General features: G+C 43.8%; 1 protein-coding gene across 2 annotated transcripts in view; it reads left to right on the top strand.

Moving 5' to 3' along the window:
* Positions 1-8,623: 8,623 nt before the first annotated feature.
* Positions 8,624-20,685, top strand: part of LOC106700112 — a 29,258-nt gene continuing 17,196 nt past the window's right edge. The window contains exons 1-4 of one of the 2 annotated variants that reach the window (XM_023344940.1): positions 8,624-8,835; positions 15,063-15,138; positions 15,915-16,070; positions 16,277-18,060. In XM_023344940.1, the coding sequence (XP_023200708.1) occupies positions 8,663-8,835; positions 15,063-15,138; positions 15,915-16,070; positions 16,277-18,060 (2,189 nt within the window). In that variant the 5' untranslated portion in view covers positions 8,624-8,662. The remainder of the gene's footprint in view (positions 8,836-15,062; positions 15,139-15,914; positions 16,071-16,276; positions 18,061-20,685) is intronic. The other variant, XM_023344939.1, reaches the window with a different exon arrangement.

Below are 20,685 nucleotides of genomic sequence, written 5' to 3' on the forward strand. Positions count from 1 at the left end.
ATTAGCTGTTAGCTGCAGCTGCAGAGGAGGAACAACCAGTTATTCAGGTAGGGGTGTGATTACTTTTTGGTTTGGATCGAGTGAAAACGGCTTTGTAAAATGTATTTTTATTTGATAATAAACATGTTTTTCAGGGTTTAAAACATCTAAATGAGGAAAGTAAAACCTTTATGAAGTAATAAATGTTTGAGGAAGGATTTTTTTCCTGCACTCTGAATTGACCTTCCACCAGATTTTATTTGTTGTGATGTCATTTCATGAGCTGATCGCTGAGTCAGCTGTTGCCATGACTCAGCTGCAGCTTTATGGACAGAAATGCTAACGAGAAGCTTCTTCTATTCATTCACTGAACTAGTTCACTTTTTCAAGTTTAATACAAGAAATGAAACCAGAATGTTCTGAATGAAACTCGGAATTGGATCTGCTTCCAAGAGACGACAGAATCGGTTTCCTGTCTGAATGTCCGGCTCTGCAGCAGCAGAAGGATCCGAACGGATCCAGGAAGTCTGGGCCGGAAGAACCGGCTGAGTTTCCTCACAGAACCATTTCACCGGTTTGCAGCAGGAGCGTTAAGTCAGAGCAAAACATTCAGTTTTGAAGCAGAAACGATTCCCCAGGGGCCGATGCGACGCAGCTTTGTCGTCCATTGCTGCTGTTAGTGGATGTTGCTTGTGCATCAGATTAATGGGCGCACCAGAAACAAGTGAATACAAAGGTTCCAAGAAGAACCTTTGTATATATAATTTCAAAAATGCAATACATTTTGTTAATAAATTTTAAAGCAGGGGTCTCAAACTCCAGTCCTCCAGGGCCGCAGTCCTGCAACTGTTAGATGAGCCTCTGCTGCAGCACCTGAACAGAATAATTAGGTCATTAAGGTTCTGGAGAACCGATCTACACAGGAGGAGGTCATTAAGGTTCTGGAGAACCTGATCTACACCAGGAAGTGATGAAGCCATTTCATTCCAGTGTTTTGTACCTGTGGCTCATCTAAAACCTGCAGGACTGTGGCCCTGGAGGCCTGGAGTTTGAGACCCCTGATTTAAAGCATTAAAATTTATATAATCATTTAATTGATTAATGTATATGTTTTAAAATGTAACATACATTTTATTTTACTTTACCTTTATTTAAAGTGAAAACAGTCCAAGAACTATGTTTGGTTAAAAGAGAAGGAATTCAGAAAACTAGTCATTTTTTCTGATGTTTAGCTAAAATCAAACTTCATTTATGTGCTGTTGTTATTCTGACATGAATCATTTTCCGAGCTTTAATCAAATGAAAATCTCATCGTCATCTGAGTAAAACCAGAAAACGGTTTTAACCATAAACACTGAATCTGACTGAATGACTGGAAGTTCTGGTTTTCTATGAGTTTTCTATTTGAACTGGATCCGTCCTGAGATGATATTTGTTGTGACCATCAGACCCGACGCAGCGCTCAAACCTTCATCTTTAAAAGCTTCTCTGTTTCCTCTGGACAGATTTGTCATCTCTGCACCTGAACAAACACGAAACTCTGAAAAATGACTAACTTTTTCACTTTGATCCCCTTTCAGTGAAACTCTCAGTCAACAAAAACCTGAAGCAAAGTTACAGTAATCATGGTTCAGGTCTTACAGTAATTCTCTCAGCCTTTCTGCCTTTTGCCAATCTTTCAGTCGTAACCACTTTCTTTTTCTTCGAGCTGAGCTCTGACAGCTCTTTCTGTAACATTTCCTCTTGTGCTGCGCTGCGGGGGAGAACCCCACAGAAAACACCTACGCAGCGCTGACCAGAATGAAAACAGCGCAGAGCTTTAATGTGACAGGAAGCTCCTGGCAGTGACGCTGCTGGAGCAGCACAGCATGTGATTCACCTGCAGTTTACCTTACAGCTAGCATGTGGCAGAGCAGACTGAAGGTCAGCTGATGACTGACGATCAGAGTCTTTATCAGATTTACAGAAATGGAGCTGATTCAGAGCAGACGGATCAGAAAGAGTCTGAATCTCTTTTCTCTCAGACACAAATAATGATTAGAACCTTCCAACTCCTGATGGAGCCAAACTAACATCAGCTAACACCAGCTAACATCAGCTAATATCAGCTAACATCAGCTAATATCAGCTAACATCAGCTAACATCAGCTAATATCAGCTAACATCAGCTAACATCAGCTAACATCAGCTAACATCAGCTAATATCAGCTAACATCAGCTAATATCAGCTAACATCAGCTAATATCAGCTAACATCAGCTAATATCAGCTAACATCAGCTAACATCAGCTAACATCAGCTAACATCAGCTAATATCAGCTAACATCAGCTAATATCAGCTAATATCAGCTAACATCAGCTAATATCAGCTAATATCAGCTAATATCAGCTAATATCAGCTAATATCAGCTAACATCAGCTAATATCAGCTAATATCAGCTAATATCAGCTAACATAAGCTAACATCAGCCCTGCGAGCGGCCGGGTCATGAAGCAGCAGTCGGGTGTAGAAAGGAACAGCGCCGGTGAAGCTACATCCACAAGTTTAACCTGAGCAGGGAGTTAACAGCCAGACCAGGCGACTGCAGCTTCATGAGGAAAAATGATCAGCTGTTTCCTCTGAACAGCTGAGCCAAGAGGAGGAGAGAGTTCAAATCCCCTTCCAACCAAAATGTGATGAAGAGATGTTTTATTGCCCAACAGTGGTGGGCACACTTCTGCTAATCTGCTAATGTGCTAATAACTAAGCTAACTTTTCATTTAGCATTTTTGCTAACTTTCAAACATTTGGTGCTCTTAACTTCCTGTGAATAATATTTCTGGATGAATCTGATTCACTTGGCTTTCAGATGAATAAAGTTTGGTGTCTGTGTTGAAGTTTTATCGACTGTTAAGAATTCAAGAAGATGTTGATGTTCATGCTCTTATTTTGAAGTGGGTTTATGCAGAAGGTCCGTTTCCTCTCCTCAGGTTCGCTCTCTTTTTTCTTTATTTCAAAGACACAAAAGTACAACTCAGACAGCAGAGAACAAGATAAACACACACAACAGGTAAAAATGATGTCAAAATTAAATCGGTGCTCGAGGTTTGCAGCTTCATATCATTTGAATTTAACTGAACACATCAGTTCTTTAGCATTAGCTACTGCAGAATCCCAGAGAGATGTAGCACTTTAGCATTAGCGGAAACAGGAATTATTGTTATTGTTATATGTATGCAAATTAAACTTTTATTCTCTCCAAAACAAAATGTATTTATTTATTAAACAGGTGGATTTTGGATAATAGTTCAGTTTTTAATGTCTTCCATCCACAGATGAATAAAAATGGAAAAGAGAAAGAAGCTGCAGCTTCAGTCTGCTGCTGCTCCATGGGGATTTTTATGCATTTATGATATTGTTTTTATTGTTTGTATTTTTAGTATGCTGTAGTTTTTGCTGACTAGTTGTCAGAGAATCCCTGAAGGCTTCTGGAGAAAAGTCATAGTGATGTCAATAAAAGTCAAATTATTGCCTTGAGAGGAAACTTTATTCCTGGTTTGGAGTTCAGCAGCTTGTGGTGGTTTTTATGGTTTTAATCAATCATATTCTGAATATGATTGACTATCGATTTGACCAACCCTAGTTATGTAATCTTAGTTCATGTTTTCAGAAGGTAAACCAGAAAATAACTGAGACATGAGGAACAAAGTCAAATAAAAAAGTTTTTCCCAAAGAAGAGCATAAAAAATGTAATGTGCAAAATTTGATTGATTAAGTTTTTCTGGCTATAAAAATATATTTGTTTCATTTCTACAGCAAACAACCAACAGAGTAGGAAAGAAAAAAACTTTTGTTTCTCTTTTTGTTTATTTATTTTTAGTTTAGCATAAACCACGAAAGACAAGTAAAAAATTCATTTTCCTAAAACTTTTCTCCTTCTTATCCGACAAAATATTTACTTTAGCACAGAACTTTTAATGTCAGGAAAAAATAAAACATGATCAGGTTTAGAAAAACCCCCATCAATAAAACTAAATAAAATAAAAACTTTTTTTCTCGTGGCCCTTCAGGGCTTCCATACATCAGAACCAGGAAAGAGTTTCAGGTTTAATGAAACGTTTTGTCTCCAGGCAGAATCAGCTCAGAGTTTTAATAATGGAAACATGAAAGCGGCGCCCCAGTTGGGTTCTAACTGGTTCCCATCAGAACCGGTCCGTTCCCAACTGGAACAACAAACACATAAGGACGTGCAGAAATCCCCTGAATTAGACGGAGCCTTCAGGCCCGTTTGCTGCTTCCTGGTTGGGTTTTCTCCCGGCCAACCAGTCGGCCCACAGCTCCTGCTGCTTCATGCAGCTCCAGGAAGTTTCCTTCCCTGCTGCGGGGCCCAGCGGGCCCCAGCGGGCCCCAGCGGGCGGCTCCACCCAGTTTCACGTTGGGAACGGATTTTCCTCCGGGGGAAATGTAAACAAGTCCAATTAGTGCCGCTCCAGCAGGAATGATTGATTTATTTCCATAAATGTTCCAGAGTTATTAAAGCTTCTGGAAACTCCGAGCGGTCCGGACGGGAAACTGAACAGAACCAGAACCAACTGAAGACCCGAAGGACGCAGGATGTTTTTGATGATGGTATTTGACAAACTATAATGTTTATTTCTATTTCATAATTCATGACTGTTTGATATTTTTAGATGTGAAGCTCTTTGAACTGGTTTGAAATTTAATAAACATTAATAAACCTGAGATCAAAAAGCTCCGTCGCCATGGAAACAAAGAGCTGAGTCAGTAAGAAATAAGATTTTAAAAAGCATAAAATAAGGTGAAAAAGCTAAACACACAATAATGAATAAAAAATGAGTTGGGAGGAGCTGCGCCTCGAAGGCGGGGCTAGGACCACCCAGACGTTTCGGACAGCTGAATGGTTGCCATGGAAACTAAAGGATTTCTCAAACATTAAAGAATCAAATCAACACTCCAAGAAAAACATTTAACAATGGAAAGAGCAGAAATGTAGATTTTACACGACACCGGCCCTTTAAGGAGAATCAAGTCTCATGGTCAAAGTTTGCAGACGGCTTTAAAAATGGAATCTCTGACCTCTGACCCCTGGAGAATCAGAGCTGAGGGAGTTCAGCTTCCAGGAAGATTCGTGTGTCAGCGCCGATCCAGGAACCGAACAGTTGGACCTCTGGGACGGGACGAGAGAGAGAGAGAGAGAGAGACAGAGAGAGAGAGAGAGAGAGAAAAGAAACGATGATGAGAAGGAAAGAGGAACAGAAATCAGAAATTAGCTGAATAATCTGGAGGAGTTTATTCCAGTCTGTCCAGCCTTTATTAATCATCTATAAAAATGTTTTTATTATTTATTTATAAAAAATGTTGTAGTGTCAAATATTGGAGAACGTTTGAAAAAAAAAAAAGATAATTACGTCTACCTATTAAAATCAAATTCATCTTAATGTAACATTATGATATTGCTCTACCTGTAGTCATGTTTTATTTAGACCATTTATGTAAATGTGTAAATATTTATTATATTCATAAATCTCTTTTTATTCATTTATTTTATTCCGTTGTTGTTTTGAGTTGAGCTGTAGGAATAAAATGTCAAATTAAATTCTTGAATTTCTCAGAAAATGATTTGATTTATTTTTTGAAACAATCCATCATGAATCATAAAGTCAAAACTTTAGTTTTATATTCAAGGCTGGAAAATAAACTGATCAAACTTTAGATTTTATTATACAGTATTACATGTATAATACATTTATATCAGATATAAACATATTTAATCAGCACAGAATCAGTTTAAATTAAATCACCTGTGAAATTTACCACAGAAAATTTACAGTAATTGTTAAAGAACCAACATTTAATTTATTTATGTTTTTAGGTCTTAAAGCAAAGAAAAATACAAAATATTTACAAAAACTCAACTGTTACATTTTCTGTTGATGTTTGTGTGAAATTATTTTATTAATATTTATTAAAATACAAATGTAAGCAAAACATTCATAAAAAAATAGAAATAAATAAAAATGTGGGGGTGACCCCCAAAAGCTGGCGCCCTGAGCGACCGCCCCTTTAAGCGTCCAGATCAGAATCATCACAATATTACGTTAAACTCAGCAGTAAAGATGTTTATGTGATAATTTGACGTTTTATTCACATTATTCCAGTTTAACTCTCAAACTGAAACAGTTTCTTTCTGAAATTTCAGATTTTAAACAGATTAAATTTATAAATTAAACTCAGTAAATCGGCTTAATTTTCTAAAATTTTGGTTTTGTTGCATTTTAAAGCTGTCTGTTTTATTACGTTAATGAATTTTAATCATTTACATTTTGCAAACAGTTTTTTATAAATATATTATTATTCTCATTGCTTTTATGATATTGTTTATGCCTGCAATGTAGTTTTGCAACAGTTGGCCCAGATTTCTGCAGAGGAACTTAAACAGGTTAATATCTCAGGATGTTTTTATTTATTTTTATAAACTTTAATTTGGTCATCAAACCTGCAGATAATCTTCAGATTTATGAAAATAAAAGAGGATTTTAAGATTAAAGAGAAAATGTTTGATGTGTTAGACTGAAGGTTTCTCCTGAATGTTCCTGTCCACAGGTGCGCATTGGCCCCGCCTCCTCCTGCGTCTTTATCCTTGTTACTTGGAATAGGCCACAATTGGAAAATCACCAACTATCAGTTTAACCTCAGAGCTTCACGCTGCTTTCTGTTTGACTTCAGCAGAAAGATGTGAGGGCGATAATGTGTGTGTGTGTGTGTGTGTGTGTGTGTGTGTGTGTGTGTGTGTTCCCTTTCAGTTTAACTTCGCTGTTACAGCATCAACTGATCCATCAGATGTTCTGCTCGCTGCAGCTGATTTCTGCTCCCGGTGGGCGCGGTTGCGGACGGGTCCAAAGGTTCGGCTGTAAACACGAACCTGCAGCTTCTTTTAATGAGAGATGATAAAACTGCCCCGGTTCTGACGATCCAAACTCCTGACCCGGTTACAGGAAGCAGCAGAAAGTTTCAGTCACCTGCAGGAAAAAACCCGATGAGTTTCTTTAGTCAGACAGAACCGGTCCGGAACTGGACCGGTTCAGACTGGGTCCAGACTGGGTCCGAACCACTGAAGAACGGGATCTAAAGGTTTTGAAAAGAAGCCAGAACCGGGTGAAAACCTGTTTATAAAGAGGTTCGAACCGGGTCAAAAACAGTTCAGAACTAGGTCCAAAATGGTCCACAAACAGCTCCGGAATAGGTCCAAACGAAGTAAAAAAAAAAAAAAAAGAGAGGTCAGAACCGGGTCCAAAACAGGTGAGAAACGGACTTGTACAGTTCGGAAACAGGCCAAACGGGCCCCATAAGGTTCTGGACCGGGTCAGAAATATTTGGTGTTCAGACATGAACAGCTGTGGTTCTGGTTCTGGTGGTTTCTTGTGTAGCTGATTGGATCATTTCTGGTCCAACATCAGAACTTATAAATATTATAAATAAACATCATCATTTAATCATAAAGCTTTAAGGTTCTGTCCTGAACCAGTTCTGGTCGGTTTGGATCTTGGTTCTGCTGAGATTCGCTGAAAGGAAACCGAATCTGAACTGACGGGGTATTTTTACCGTTTATGTGCTGCGCGCATGCGCAGGGTTTTACTCTGCGGCTGTCAGGTCATCCTGAACTGAGCGGGAAGGAGGCGCCATCTTGAGGAGGAAAAGAGTTACTGCAGCCTGATGCAGAGAGAGGGCAGAGCAGCCGACAGAGGGCGCTGTGTGACCACTCAGCAGAGTGACCCCTAGAGGGCGCTGAACCACAGCTGCAGGAATTCACTAATTAAGTAATTTGAGACAAGAGCCTGATAATTTAGTGTTTTAAAAGTGGGAATGATTTAAGGAGATCAAATCAGAATAAATAATTTCTGGCACCAACTGGAAGGAAACCAGTGAAACCAGGAATGGATTTTTTATTTTGAATTAATTATAACGAGTTTTAATGAATCATTATTTGCTTAACGTTACTTTGCACGAGTCAGATCTTATATATGTAAAAAATATATTTAGGTTATTTTATTAGGATTATGACTAGTCAGAAAAAGCTACTGTAGATGTATCTCTTAAATTAAACCTTATGGTAAATCTGACGTCATTTATATCGATCCCAATATAATTAGAAATACATTAATTAACCTACAGTCATAAAGCAGGTTCAGATATAGGAGTGTGGTGAAGCTGATTCTATGTTAAATCGGCCTGCCATACATATTCAGTTAAACTAAAACCTTTTCTGTTAGACTCGTTTGTTTATCATTTACAGACGATAAAATTATTTCAATATTTATCTTCATGATAAACCAGCAGCTGGAGAGCTAGAGTGACGTCATGCCTGTGGCGGCTCTGATTGGTGGGTTTATGCAACCTTTAAAATGAATGAATATGAAAATAAATGCAGAAGATTCTGTTGGTGGTGCGGAACCAGAGGATCCTGATCCCGGGTCTAGATCCGGGTTTTTCAACTGCAGCTGTCTCTGCCAGGTGTGTATGTGTGTGTGTGTGTGTGTGTGTGTGTGTGTGTGTGTGTGTGTGAGGGAGGGGGGGATCCGGGTGGGGGGTGTGGCCCGCACCTGAGCGTCGGTTCTGGTCAAAGAGCAGCAGCAGCAGCAGCAGCAGCAGCTGTCATCTGCAGCAGCAGCCTGAAGCAGCCGACATGGAGGAGAAGAAGAAGAAGAAGTCCTCCAGGAAGTCTCTGAGAACTCTGTTCTCCAGAACCGAACCGAGTCCGGACGAGTCTGCGCAGAAGCAGCAGGACAGGAAGAAGTTCAAGTTCCCGAAGCTGAAGATGAAAACGAAGATGGAGGCAGAGAGGCAGCAGGAGGTCCGGTAGGTTCAGCTGGTTCGGACGGGTCCAGCGCCTGTAAACATGCTAGTGACGTCACGGCGCGACGTCACTAGCATGACAGCTGCTCCTGTCAGTCACGTTAAGTTTGACAGGAAGTGATAAGCTGGCTGACAGATGATGCTATTTCCGGTTCCGGCTCTGTTTGGGTCAGATTTTACCTCAGTAAGGCTGGAGGCCTTGTCCAGCAGAACCAGAACCAGAACCAATCAGTACAGAGATTCAGATTTTTAGAGTCTGAGCGGATCTGATGGACTTGGTTCTGCTCCAGAACCGGGCCGGGTTGCCTCAGCTGGTTTCTGAAGGTCTGGAAGGTTCTAAGATGATACCAGGTCCAGACGGAGTGCGGGGTCAAAGGTTCTGAGCCGTTTGGACTCCAAACGGTTCTGAATGAAGGTCAGTTAATGGAGATGACCTTTGACCTGTGGTCTGCCCTCCATCATGGAGGCCTCAGCTGCACCTTGTGTTTGTAAAATGAAGTTCAGATCTCAGATTATCTGTAATGCCACATCACTACTCTGCCTCTACCGTGCCTCCAGGAACTTACTGAGCTTCCTCTTCATCATGATGTCGGTTCTGGAGCCGCAGGCGGCCGTCCGCTCAGCTCGCCGCCGTCCGCTCAGCTCGCCGCCGTCCGCTCATTTAATTAATTTGCGTGTTTCTTTAAGCTCAGGAAATGTTTGGAAAGCTTCAGGAAACCAGAAACACCGGTTGCCATGGTGACCCCCACCTTTGTTTGGGCGACAGAGGGCCGGTTCTGATATGTAAACATTAAATATGAGGAACCGGAACCGGGCAGAACTTCTCTGAACCCTAAACTGGGGTTTTAATAAAAATGTTGAAGTTTATTTAAAGGCTGAATCTTAAAGAGACAGAGGCCCAATTTCAAGACGTTGAATCAGGAAGTAAAATTTCTCAAAGTTATATTTCATAGGCAGCATTTTTATAACTGAAGGTAACACAGTTACTGGACTGTTTTTTAAAATGGCCGCCGTATACCTGGAAGACACAACACTGTATCTCTATTTGTATCTCTAAAATTCTCTGCATTCAATCATATTTTCAGCCGTGTTCCAAATTATTATGCAAATTGGATTTAAGTGTCGTAAAGATGAAATTTTTTGTTGTTCTATTAAATTTATAGATGGTTTTGTGTGTCAGGGCTCTTTGAATCACTATAATTAATTTCAGAGAGCTGGTTGATTAGTTTGTCTGATGAGCTCAATTAAAGGAAATCTACTGAAGAAGGATGTTCCACATTATTAAACAGGCCACAGGTTTCAATCAATATGGAAAGAGAAAGAATCTCTGCTGATGAAAATCATCAGATAGTGTAGTGCCGTATGACAAGATATGAAAACATCAGATCCATCCATCCATCCATCCATTTTCTGTTCACCCTTGTCCCTAATGGGGTCGGGAGGGTTGCTGGTGCCCATCTCCAGCTACGTTCCAGGCGAGAGGCGGGGTACACCCTGGACAGGTCGCCAGTCTGTCGCAGGGCAACACAGAGACATACAGGACAAACAACCATGCACACACACACTCACACCTAGGGAGAATTTAGAGAAAACATCAGATATTTAATGAAAACTGAAGCGTCATCGTCGTCCTGTGAAGAGATTTATGGCTGATCCAGAACAAAGATGGTTTTACAGATGAAGGCAGAATGAGGAAAGTTTCTGTTCAACACATTCATGGGATTCAGAGATCAGCTGTTAAAATGTCCTTAAAGCAGCAAACAGTTATTAGAGGATCCTCCAGAGGCTTGTGGTGCAGGAACCTACTATTGGGCCCCTAACCAGAGCTCACAAGCAGAACCGGTCCCAGTGGGCCCAGCCGGACATGAAGATTCATTTTCAAACAGACTTGTTCACTGATGACTGCTGGGCAACCCTGGATGGTCCAGATCAGGGGTCTCAAACTCCAGGCCTCAAAGGCCGCAGTCCTGCAGGTTTTAGATGAGCCACAGGTACAAAACACTGGAATGAAACGGCTTCATTTCCTCCTCCTGGGGTAGATCGGTTCTCCAGAACCTTAATGACCTAATTATTCTGTTCAGGTGCTGCAGCAGAGGCTCATCTAAAAGTTGCAGGACTGCGGCCCTCGAGGACTGGAGTTTGAGACCCCTGGTCCAGATGGACGCAGTAGTGGATTGGTGGACGGCCACCACGTCCCAACACGGCTGTGACTTCAGCAAGGAGGTGGTGGAGTCATGCTGTGGGCCAAAATCATGGGGAGGGAGAGAGAGAGAGAGAGAGAGAGAGAGAGAGAGAGCTGGTCTCTCTGAAGGTGAAAATGACCTCAGCAAAGTATCTGGACTTTCTGACTGATCACTTTCTGTCATGGTTCTGAAAGAAGAGCCGAACCTTCAGTAGCAAAATCATCTTCATCATGACAATCCACCATCTGATGCTGCCAGGAAAACCACTGTGTCATCTATATTTTGTCTATGAAATTTTCTCTGATGAATTGTGGATCTGCAGAGATTTAATCTGTTGACAGTCAGAGCTCTGAGGTTAAGCTGCAGGATTAGCTGTAATCCCGGCTCTGGGCCTTACCTGCCGGACCGCATGCAGGCGGGGTGATGCTGCGGGCTGTTCCTGTGCCGACCCCACCCTGACGGAGGAACCTGCCTCTCTGCATGCCTGCTGTTTTCGTCACAGTTTCTGTCTTCTGCTGTCAGCTGTGAGTCACTTCCTCTGGAACGTGTCGCATAAACGGACCTTAGAAAGAACTCCTCATCATCCTCACCCAGCGATGATGAAGGCCGGCAGCCAGACATCAACCTGAGGAAGATTTCTCTGGTTTGCTCAGCTCCTCTGAGTCAGATCCTTCAAAACCAAACGGATCTATAAAGGAAATCTCTTCACTTATTTACTGTTTACAGAACCAGCTGGATCCAAAACGAACCAACTGGATCCAAAACGAACCAACTGGATCCAAAACGAACCAACTGGATCCAAAACGAACCAACTGGATCCAAAACGCTTCCAGCTTGTGAATCTAAAGAGTTAAACCTGAAGCTGGGAATGTGAACAACGGTTGGTCATTAACTTTATGACCTTCAACACCTGAGATGAGACGCAAACAGTGTTATCAGAGCAGAGCGGCTGCAGGTTGCTGCAACGGCTGCAGGTTGCTGCAACGGCTGCAGGTTGCTGTGGTTTGAGTCTGCTGAAGTTGTTCTGTCCAGTTGGTCTGGTTGGTTCTGGTTCTGGCAGCTTTCATGCATCGATCCTTTAACCAGGTGGATGCTGGTTTACTTTATCCTAAAATAAATCATATTCTGTTTAAAGGTTTCAATGTTCATCTCTGTGGTTACAGAGAATAATAAAGTCCTGATACTAAAAATCTCTGGACATGAATATTTAATAGAAATAATTCTCTGAGCCGTTGTTCCTCCAATGAAGACGAAACATGTCAGGTATTTCAGAAGAGACAAAATAACTGAGAGAAACAATGAGTTTCATTTATGTATCAGATATCGGTCCGAATTTTAATATGGTTCCATCCAGTATTACTATTTCTAATAACTGCTGCAGTATTTTCCCTTTGTCTTGTACACTATATTATATGTATTTCTTTATATTTAGTTTTAATGTGAACTTTTACATCTGTTGCTGCTGTAAGACCTTCTGTTTCCAATCTGTTCCTAATAATTTAGAATATTTACTTTTAACATTAAAAGTTCACATTTTAAGTCAACATGGACAAAAATGACAAAAATCTGAAATTATATTCAATGTAGTAATAAAATAAAAAGCCCGAATATGAATCTTTAGAGTATATTTTCAAAAACACCAACATGGCGTCGTGTTTGAGTCAACGTAAAGAATCCGAACTTTTCTACGAAACGACGCCTGGAGTTTTCACCAGGCAGACAGTCAGCATCTGTTTACCGTGATCCGATCCGGTTGTGACGCAGCACGGTGGTGGACGTGTCATGCTTTGTTTCAGCCAGATAAACAGAAGGTGTTTCACTAGAAAAGGGAGGAGAATAAAGAGGATTAAATTTTAATCCTGGAAGGAAACCACAGCGCCTTCAAATAAAACGAAGCAGAAAATATTTCAAGAGAAGAAGAGAAAACGATGCTGAGACGTTTGGTGAATGTTCAGGTCATCCAAAGGCTCCCTGATGTTTGGTTTCTGCTCCAACGCATCGTCACCTTTCACCGCGCCTGCAGAGAAAACACTTTCTCTCCACAGCCACTTCCTGTTGGACGGCCTTCACTCGCTCACATTCTTTCTGCGACAGTCAGCTGGTGAAAGTTCAAACATGGAAAGTTTGTCTTTCCTGCTTGTTGACATGTAAACACTCGGCAGCGGCAACAGATCTGTGACTCGTCCTGCTCTCTGGGGACGTGTGAGGACGTGTGAGGACGTCTCAGGACGTGTGAGGACGTGTGAGGACGTCTCAGGACGTGTGAGGACGTGTGAGGACGTCTCAGGACGTGTGAGGACGTCTCAGGACGTCCAGTCTCTAGGGACTCGCAGCAGCTGCAGAATGCGGCCCTGAACACTCGTCACCTTTACAGCCGCTGCAGACAGACAGGCTGCGCCGCTGGGTGTGTACTGAGCTATAAACTGTTGGGCTTTCATCAGACTTCCTGTTTGGTGTGAAAGGAGGTAAAAGGTCAGCCTTACAGACAGAGAGAAATCCTGGACAACAGAGAAGGAACTCGGCCTGGAAGAAGATTCCCGTTTGACGATCACATGATGATTTAATGCTGCAGATGATTGAATATCTCAACAATATATATTTATCACAGACGAATACTTTTGATGTCAAATCACACATAATTGGACTCATAAAAATTATGTTTACTATATATAAGAAAAATGTATATATATATATAAAATTTCATTTTTCTAAATGGCTGCTTTTGTTGTCATGGAAAATGTTTTTTTTTTTTTTTTTACTAAATTCACTAATTAAGTGAATGTGTTTGTTAAATCATTAACTACATATTCTGGGGTTGCTGTGGTGGCGCAGGGGAAAAGCACAACCCACGTATTGAGGCCTTAGTCCTCCTGACGGTGGTCGCAGGTTCGATTCCCGGCCTGGCGACATTTGCCTCATGTCTTCCCCCCCCTCTCATTATCCTGTTTCCTGTCAAACTACTTTCAAATAAAGGCCACTAGAGCCAACAAAACCTTAAAAACAAACAAAAAACCTACATATTCTGAACTATAGAAATCATATACATATTCTTGATCATGCGTTTCCTTTTTTTGGTGGACATTTTTCAAAATGGCCACCAAGGTTGTAACAGAGAATATATGTTTGCATTAAACTCAGCAGGAGTTATTAGCCACAGCTAACCAAACAGTTGGATTCACTTAGCAGTAAGTCACTAAACACAAATGTCAGCTCCACTAAACTGCTAAACAAATAAAACATTAGCATAAGCTAAAGCTAAACCACTAAACACATAAAACATTAGCATAAGCTAAAGCTAAACCACTAAACACATAACACATTAGCATAAGCTAAAGCTAAACCACTAAACACATACAAAAATCAAAGGAAGCTGAAACCGCTAAATACATTTAAAAAAATTAGCACAACAGCTAAATGCAGCAGCTAACACAAAACTGCTTAATATATAAAAATAGCAAAAACTATAGCTAAACTGCTAAACAAAAATATTTGAAGAAACTGACAGTAAACTGTTGAACACATTAAAAAAAATTAAAATAAGCTAATGCTAAAATTAGTAGCTCAGACTGAACTGCCCAATAAAAAAAAATTAGCAGAACTCATGCTACACTGCTAAAAGATGCAAAATCTAACGTTAAACCGCTAAGTGCAAACAAAATGTGCAACAGCTAACACAAAACTGCTTAATACATTTTAAAAGATTAGCAGAAACTATCGCTAAACTGCTAAACCAAAAAATTAGAAGAAGGTAACGTTAACAAGTTGCTCAGTTTCTGATTTTGCTGCATATTAAAGATGTTTGAACACGACGACCAAAGTGGAAAACATGATGCGGCATAAAGTTCATCCAAGCCATGAAAACAGGGAACATTTTATGGCAAGAATTTATTTAAAAGGATCAAAAATGGCGGCCATCTTGAAAAACGGTTGCCACCCTGAAATTCAAGTGGCTGATGGGAAAAATTAAAAACGTTATTTTTTATGTTTGTAATCAGATTATTGCAGTAATAATCTGCATTATTCAAACCTGACGTGTTTCTTCTCCAGGACTCCAGAGGACGAAGACCGGCCGGCCTCCCTGAAGAAGGCTTCCTCTGTCTGCGCCACCGAGTCCAGGTCAAAGGTCAGCGACGCTCGTTTCCTCCTGAACCGTCCTGCTAACATGCGACAGAAACTAGAACCGTTTTCTGAGGTCCAGATGGGCTTCAGCGATGTGTTTGGGTGCAGTGGGTGTTTCCGGCGCTGAGTGGCTCAGGGGGCCTTCAGGTGACCCGGGACGAATCAGAACCATCCTGATCCAGGATGTTCTCCATCCGGGCCGAACCAAGAACTTCTCCTAGTTCTGCTGGTTTCTGTGTTTTCAGTTTGACCAGCAGAGGGCGCCAGTGCTTTGCTCTGCGGCGTCCTGCCGTTGCAGCAGAACTTCTTTTCTGGGTCAAAAGGTTCTGCAAACAGAATCAGAACAGGCTTGGTTCTGCTGGTGGCGTGTGGTTCTGTCAGTCCGGTTCTGCTCAGAACTCAGCAGTCAGGTCCAAACTCAAACGGAGCAGAGAGAGAAAACTAGAATCTGGTGGTGAAACTGCAGGTTCTGAGAACCGGGCCGGGTCAGAACTGCAAGGAGGTTCTGGTGCCTCTGGAGTTATTTCTGCATCTGGATCCATCCATCCAACCATTTACTTCTCCTCCTTCTCTCCTCTCCTCCCTCCATCCTCTCCTCCTCCTCCCTCCATCCTCTCCTCCTCATCCCTCCATCCTCTCCTCCTCATCCCTCCATCCTCTCCTCCTCATCCCTCCATCCTCTCCTCCTCATCCCTCCATCCTCTCCTCCTCATCCCTCCATCCTCTCCTCCTCCTCCCTCCATCCTCTCCTCCTCATCCCTCCATCCTCTCCTCCTCCAGGTTCGTCTCCTCAGTTACTCGGACTTGGATCTCTCGTCTCCACGTCGTTTTGCTTCGTTCTCTTTCGGCCTGAGGAAGAGGAGGAAGAGGGATGAAGAGCACCTCTCCAGGAGCGCCTTTGGTCTCCATAGCAACCAGCAGGAGGAGGAGGAGGAGGTAGCACCTTGACCCGGTCTGATGGTTCAGGTCCATCCGAACAGAACCTGTGGTTCTGAACTTTCTGAAACGATTTTACAATTTTAAAAAATCAGAAAGTTCTGGTTCTGGTCCAGAACAGCTGGTTCTGCTGGGATGGGCTCTGTGGTTCTGGTTCTGTTTCCCTCCAGATGTTTTAATCCAAACCTCTCCCTCCTCTCCCCCAGAATCCCGACTCCCGCCTGGATCTGGACCGGGCCGACCCAAAGACCCGGTTCAGTTTGTCTCAACCCGAACTCGATACCAGCGGAACCTTCGACATCCCGTCTCCCCCTCCCCCGTCCTCCAACCGGGCCGAACCGTTCTCCTTCACTGCAGGGTCATTAACCAGAACCCGACCAGAACCGGAGGAGCTTCTCTCCAACAGAACCTCCAGAACTCTGATCGCCTCCATCCCGGAGCTTCCGGTTCCGACGGCCCGAACAGAAACCCCGGCTGTTCCCGGCCTCCGGTCCAATCAGGCAGAACCAGGTGCGGACCAGAACCTCACCTCATCCACTGCATCGGGAAACGGGGACGGTTCTGATGGTCCGAGTCCGGATCCAGAACCTCTCGGTACCTCAGGACCCGGGACTGTGGTTCTGGAGCAGCGGACCGGTTCCTCCAGGTGGGACTCGGGTTCAACTCTGGGCGAACCAGAACCTGAAGAAGCTTCAACACTCTCTATGATCCCAGAACCGGAACCGAGCAGCTCCGAACCGAACCCGACGGTACCAGGTGAAGGTACCAAGCTGGACCTGAAAGTACCAGTTGAACTTTCTGAACTGGACCCAGCGGTACCCGCTGAAGGTTTTGACCCAGAACCGAATTCGACAGTCCCAGCAAAATGTTCTGATCCAGAACAGGACCCGGCGGTACCAGCTGAAAGTTCTGCACTGGACCTGATGGTACCTGCTGTCTCAGCTGCAGGTTCTGACCCTGAGTCGGACGCGGCGGTACCGCCTGCCAGCCCCGGTCCCGGTTCGGGTCGGGATTCGGTGTTCGGAACTCTATATAATTCTCTGTTTCCTCCTCGGTTCTTCCCGGTTCGGTCTCCAGGCCGGGTCCCAGAACCAGAACCGCCTGGGGTCCAGACCCTCCCTCTACTGCCACCTGACCCCGCCGCAGGTTTTTCCGGTTCTGCTGAAACCAAACCGAGCCGTGTGATTCGGGTTCGGACCGCTTCCCACAGCGGAGGCCTGGTTCCCGCTTCTCCGGTTACCGCAGCGTCTCCAGGGACGGACTCTCGGGTTTCCGGCTCTGAACCCAGACTGGTTCCGGTCGGACTGCCGATCGCAGCAGACTGCTTGCCTCCGGATCGCGGAATGAACGTTCAGGACTTCTCCGAACCTCCCGAACCGGACCGGGCTCTGAGTCCGGCCTACCTGAGCGTCGGTTCGGACGACGGCGGAGAGCTTTACTTCAGCGCCCCGGAGGAAACCCCGGAGAGCGGAGAGGAGGCGGACCTGCGGGACGGCGGGGGGGAGGTAGAGACCCCCAGAGGTCAGAGGTCAGAGGAGAAAGCAGAAACAGCCTCGGCACAGGTGAGAGTGTGGGAGGAGCCGGCGCCACCGGTTCCCCAGGTAAACAGGCTGCAGGAATGCGGCTCGGCCCCGCCCGCCGCCGGTGCGCCGGCGGAGGGAAACCAGGCCGCAGAAACCGAAGATCCCGCTCAGAAAGCCCCGAACCTGCCGGGACCGGTTCTGGTTTCTGACCCCAGGAGAACCGAGGAAACCCGAGAGGAAGAGGAGGAGGAAGAGGACGAAGAGGAGCGCACCTTCACGCGTCCTGCAGCGGAAGGGACGCCTGACGCCGCCGCCGGCCGTCCCGAGGGGGCGGAGACCAGGACGCGCCGAGTTAACGGAGCCGCCGCCACGCAGCGACAGGTGCCAGACCTGACGTCGGCTCTGGACGCACGCAGACCGCCTGGCGACCAGCATCCTGCCCGCGCCGCGGCTCACCTGGACCGCAGGTGAGTCTGATCCATTCAGCAGAGCCGAGACTGCCAGGATTTAAACATCCCGGTCCGGTTCACACTCAGGCCGGTTCTGTTAACCAGCGGGGAAACACCTAAACCTGAGCAGCAGGCCGCTTATTAGCCGCTGAAACACAAAACTGCTAAAACCCGAACATGCTGTTCTGGTCTGGGCTCAGTCTGACGAATCTGCGTTGGGTTTTGGTTTTACTGACGGTTCGTTCAGAAAATCCGGTTCTGATCCGAGATTCAGGCTGCAGGATGATTCTTCCCTTAAAACTGAAATCAGGAAAATCATTAAAAACCAAAATGTTTGTTTTGTTTCTGGTTCTGCTGCTGCTGTTCTGATCATCAGTGGAGGTAAAATGTGTTTTTCCATCATTTCGATGAAAAAGTTCTGGATTTTCCTGGAGGAGATGTGGCCCTGAAGGCAGCAGGCGTTGCTTTAGAATCTGGACTTTTTGCATCAGAAGTGTCCCGGTATCCTGGTCCAGATCATGATACTTCTCCTACCAGCTGGTTCTGGGTGGTTTTCCTGCATTTGGACCTGAACATCCTTCGCATCTTTCCGGTTTGAACTCCGTGCTGGTCCCGGGTCGGTTCCGTCTTTCGGAACATCGTAGACTTCATGGCTGCAGCTGTTCTGCTCCTACCTGCAGCTCATTTGCATGTAGTTTGGAGTAAAGCTGCGCTGAGTGACGCGCCGCTGCAGGAATGCGGCTCCGGGCGGCGGCTGTCAGGAAGACCCGCTGGTTCCCACAGCCGAACATCTGCGGCCGCGGAGCCGAGTCCGCTTTAACTACCCACTCAAACGTCTCTGTTCTCGGCCTAAAACTGAAACCTTCAGGCGGTAGGGATCACTGACGGTCCGGTAAAGTTCTGATAAATCAGTGAAAGTCATGAAATGCCCTGAGGCTGAAGCTCCAGCCGTTTATCGGCTCTGATGTTTCATGAAGCTTCTGTGTTCTGGGAGACATTTTGTTCAGAGAGTCAACAGAGAGAGCGACATCTACCTTCAGGTGAGGAGGAGGTCAGGTAGGGGACGGGATGTTCCTGGGAAGAACCGAAATGGGAATAGTAGGGGCGCCGCGGTACAGGGGGCGCCAAAACAATATCATCAAAATGACTGCTAGTCAACATTTTCTGTATTTAACAGAGAAACGACTGTAATGTGTTGAACACATCAGAAAGAACCTGAAACAGCAGGAGTGACGGAGCGATAAATCAATTTAAATCGATTTAATCACATTTGTGAAGTTTGAATTTGTTTCCTCCCCTCCTTGTGTCTCCATAGTTCCAAGAGAAGCCAGCTTTTATTTATTTGGACTTTGAATTCAGCTCAACTCTACAACTAATATTAGGGCCAGGCTGCGATTTTACTTTTTGAATTATGACAATAAAGACATAATATTAGAAGAATATGGTCGTTATATTGCCAGACATATTTTATGAGAACTTGAACACAAAAAATAGAAAATTGAAATGATGAATTTTGAGCATCTTGTTCATTTATACTTTGGTATAAGTTTTACAGATGATTCTTAATACTTAATAGAAACGATTCATATTTTAACAACATCAAATGATCAGCAGCCAGAAACAATCTTTGAAACAATCATGCAAACAACTGAGTGTTTCTGAGAAATAATAAACGCTTTATTTGACGCGGTGTGCAGAAGACTGACATGACTGTCAAGAAAGCGAAGGAGTCTTTATGAATGTCTGTTAAAACTTTGTATTATTTTGTAAATAATGACACTTTAATGGCAACTTTTAGAGCAACTTTGCATTAAAGTGTCATTACTTACCGAATGACACTTCAGTCAGACATTCATGAAGATTCCTTCGTGTTCATGTCTTATACACACTGCGTCAAATAAAGTGTTACCAAAACAACAATTCCTCAAGCTGAGCTGCTCATGGCAGATCTGTATAAATCTGTCAAAGCTTTTTTCTTTTCTGGTAAAATTGTGTTTTTATTCTGCTAATATTACTTTATTCTCATAATTAAGTAAAGATTCTCACAGTCCGCCCCTGGAACAACTCAGAATGGTTGACTGAAATAAAAGCAGTCATTTGTTTTCTAGAAAAATGAGTTAAAAATAGATTAAAATCACAAATATTCAGAAAACAGCCATATTTTATTTTTAAGTTGTATTGCCGAGCCTTATTTGTGACTAAAAAACAAAACTTTAATTGCATATAAAATAATTCAGCATTTTGACTTCAGAGGAGCAGTTTGTTTGGCAGCCACTAGATGGCAGCATTTGGTGCTGTTGCAGCCTTGAGACCGTTCAGAAACTCCTTGTGGCTGGTTTCTGTTCGGACCAGAACCGATGTTCTGGTTCTGCCTCCAAGCTGAGTGGTTCATCCATCATCTGCTTGTTTTCTGACTGATCCTGACCCTCCACCCTGTCATGGCTCCTTGCACCTGAAACAACAGCTTTATGCTTTAGCTGCCTGGATGAGGAGGAGGTATTCAGAGCCACACCTGGTCCACATTCCTCCTCACTGCAGGAGCCTCAGACCAGATCCTTCATCTTCTCATCCTCCAAACCTGCTTCACTGAAAGCGTCACAGTTCTCAGATGGCTCAGTTTGGGTTGGCTTCATGCAGCTGAAG

Source organism: Xiphophorus maculatus, chromosome 13 (assembly GCF_002775205.1).
Source record: "Xiphophorus maculatus strain JP 163 A chromosome 13, X_maculatus-5.0-male, whole genome shotgun sequence".
Taxonomy (NCBI): domain Eukaryota; kingdom Metazoa; phylum Chordata; class Actinopteri; order Cyprinodontiformes; family Poeciliidae; genus Xiphophorus; species Xiphophorus maculatus.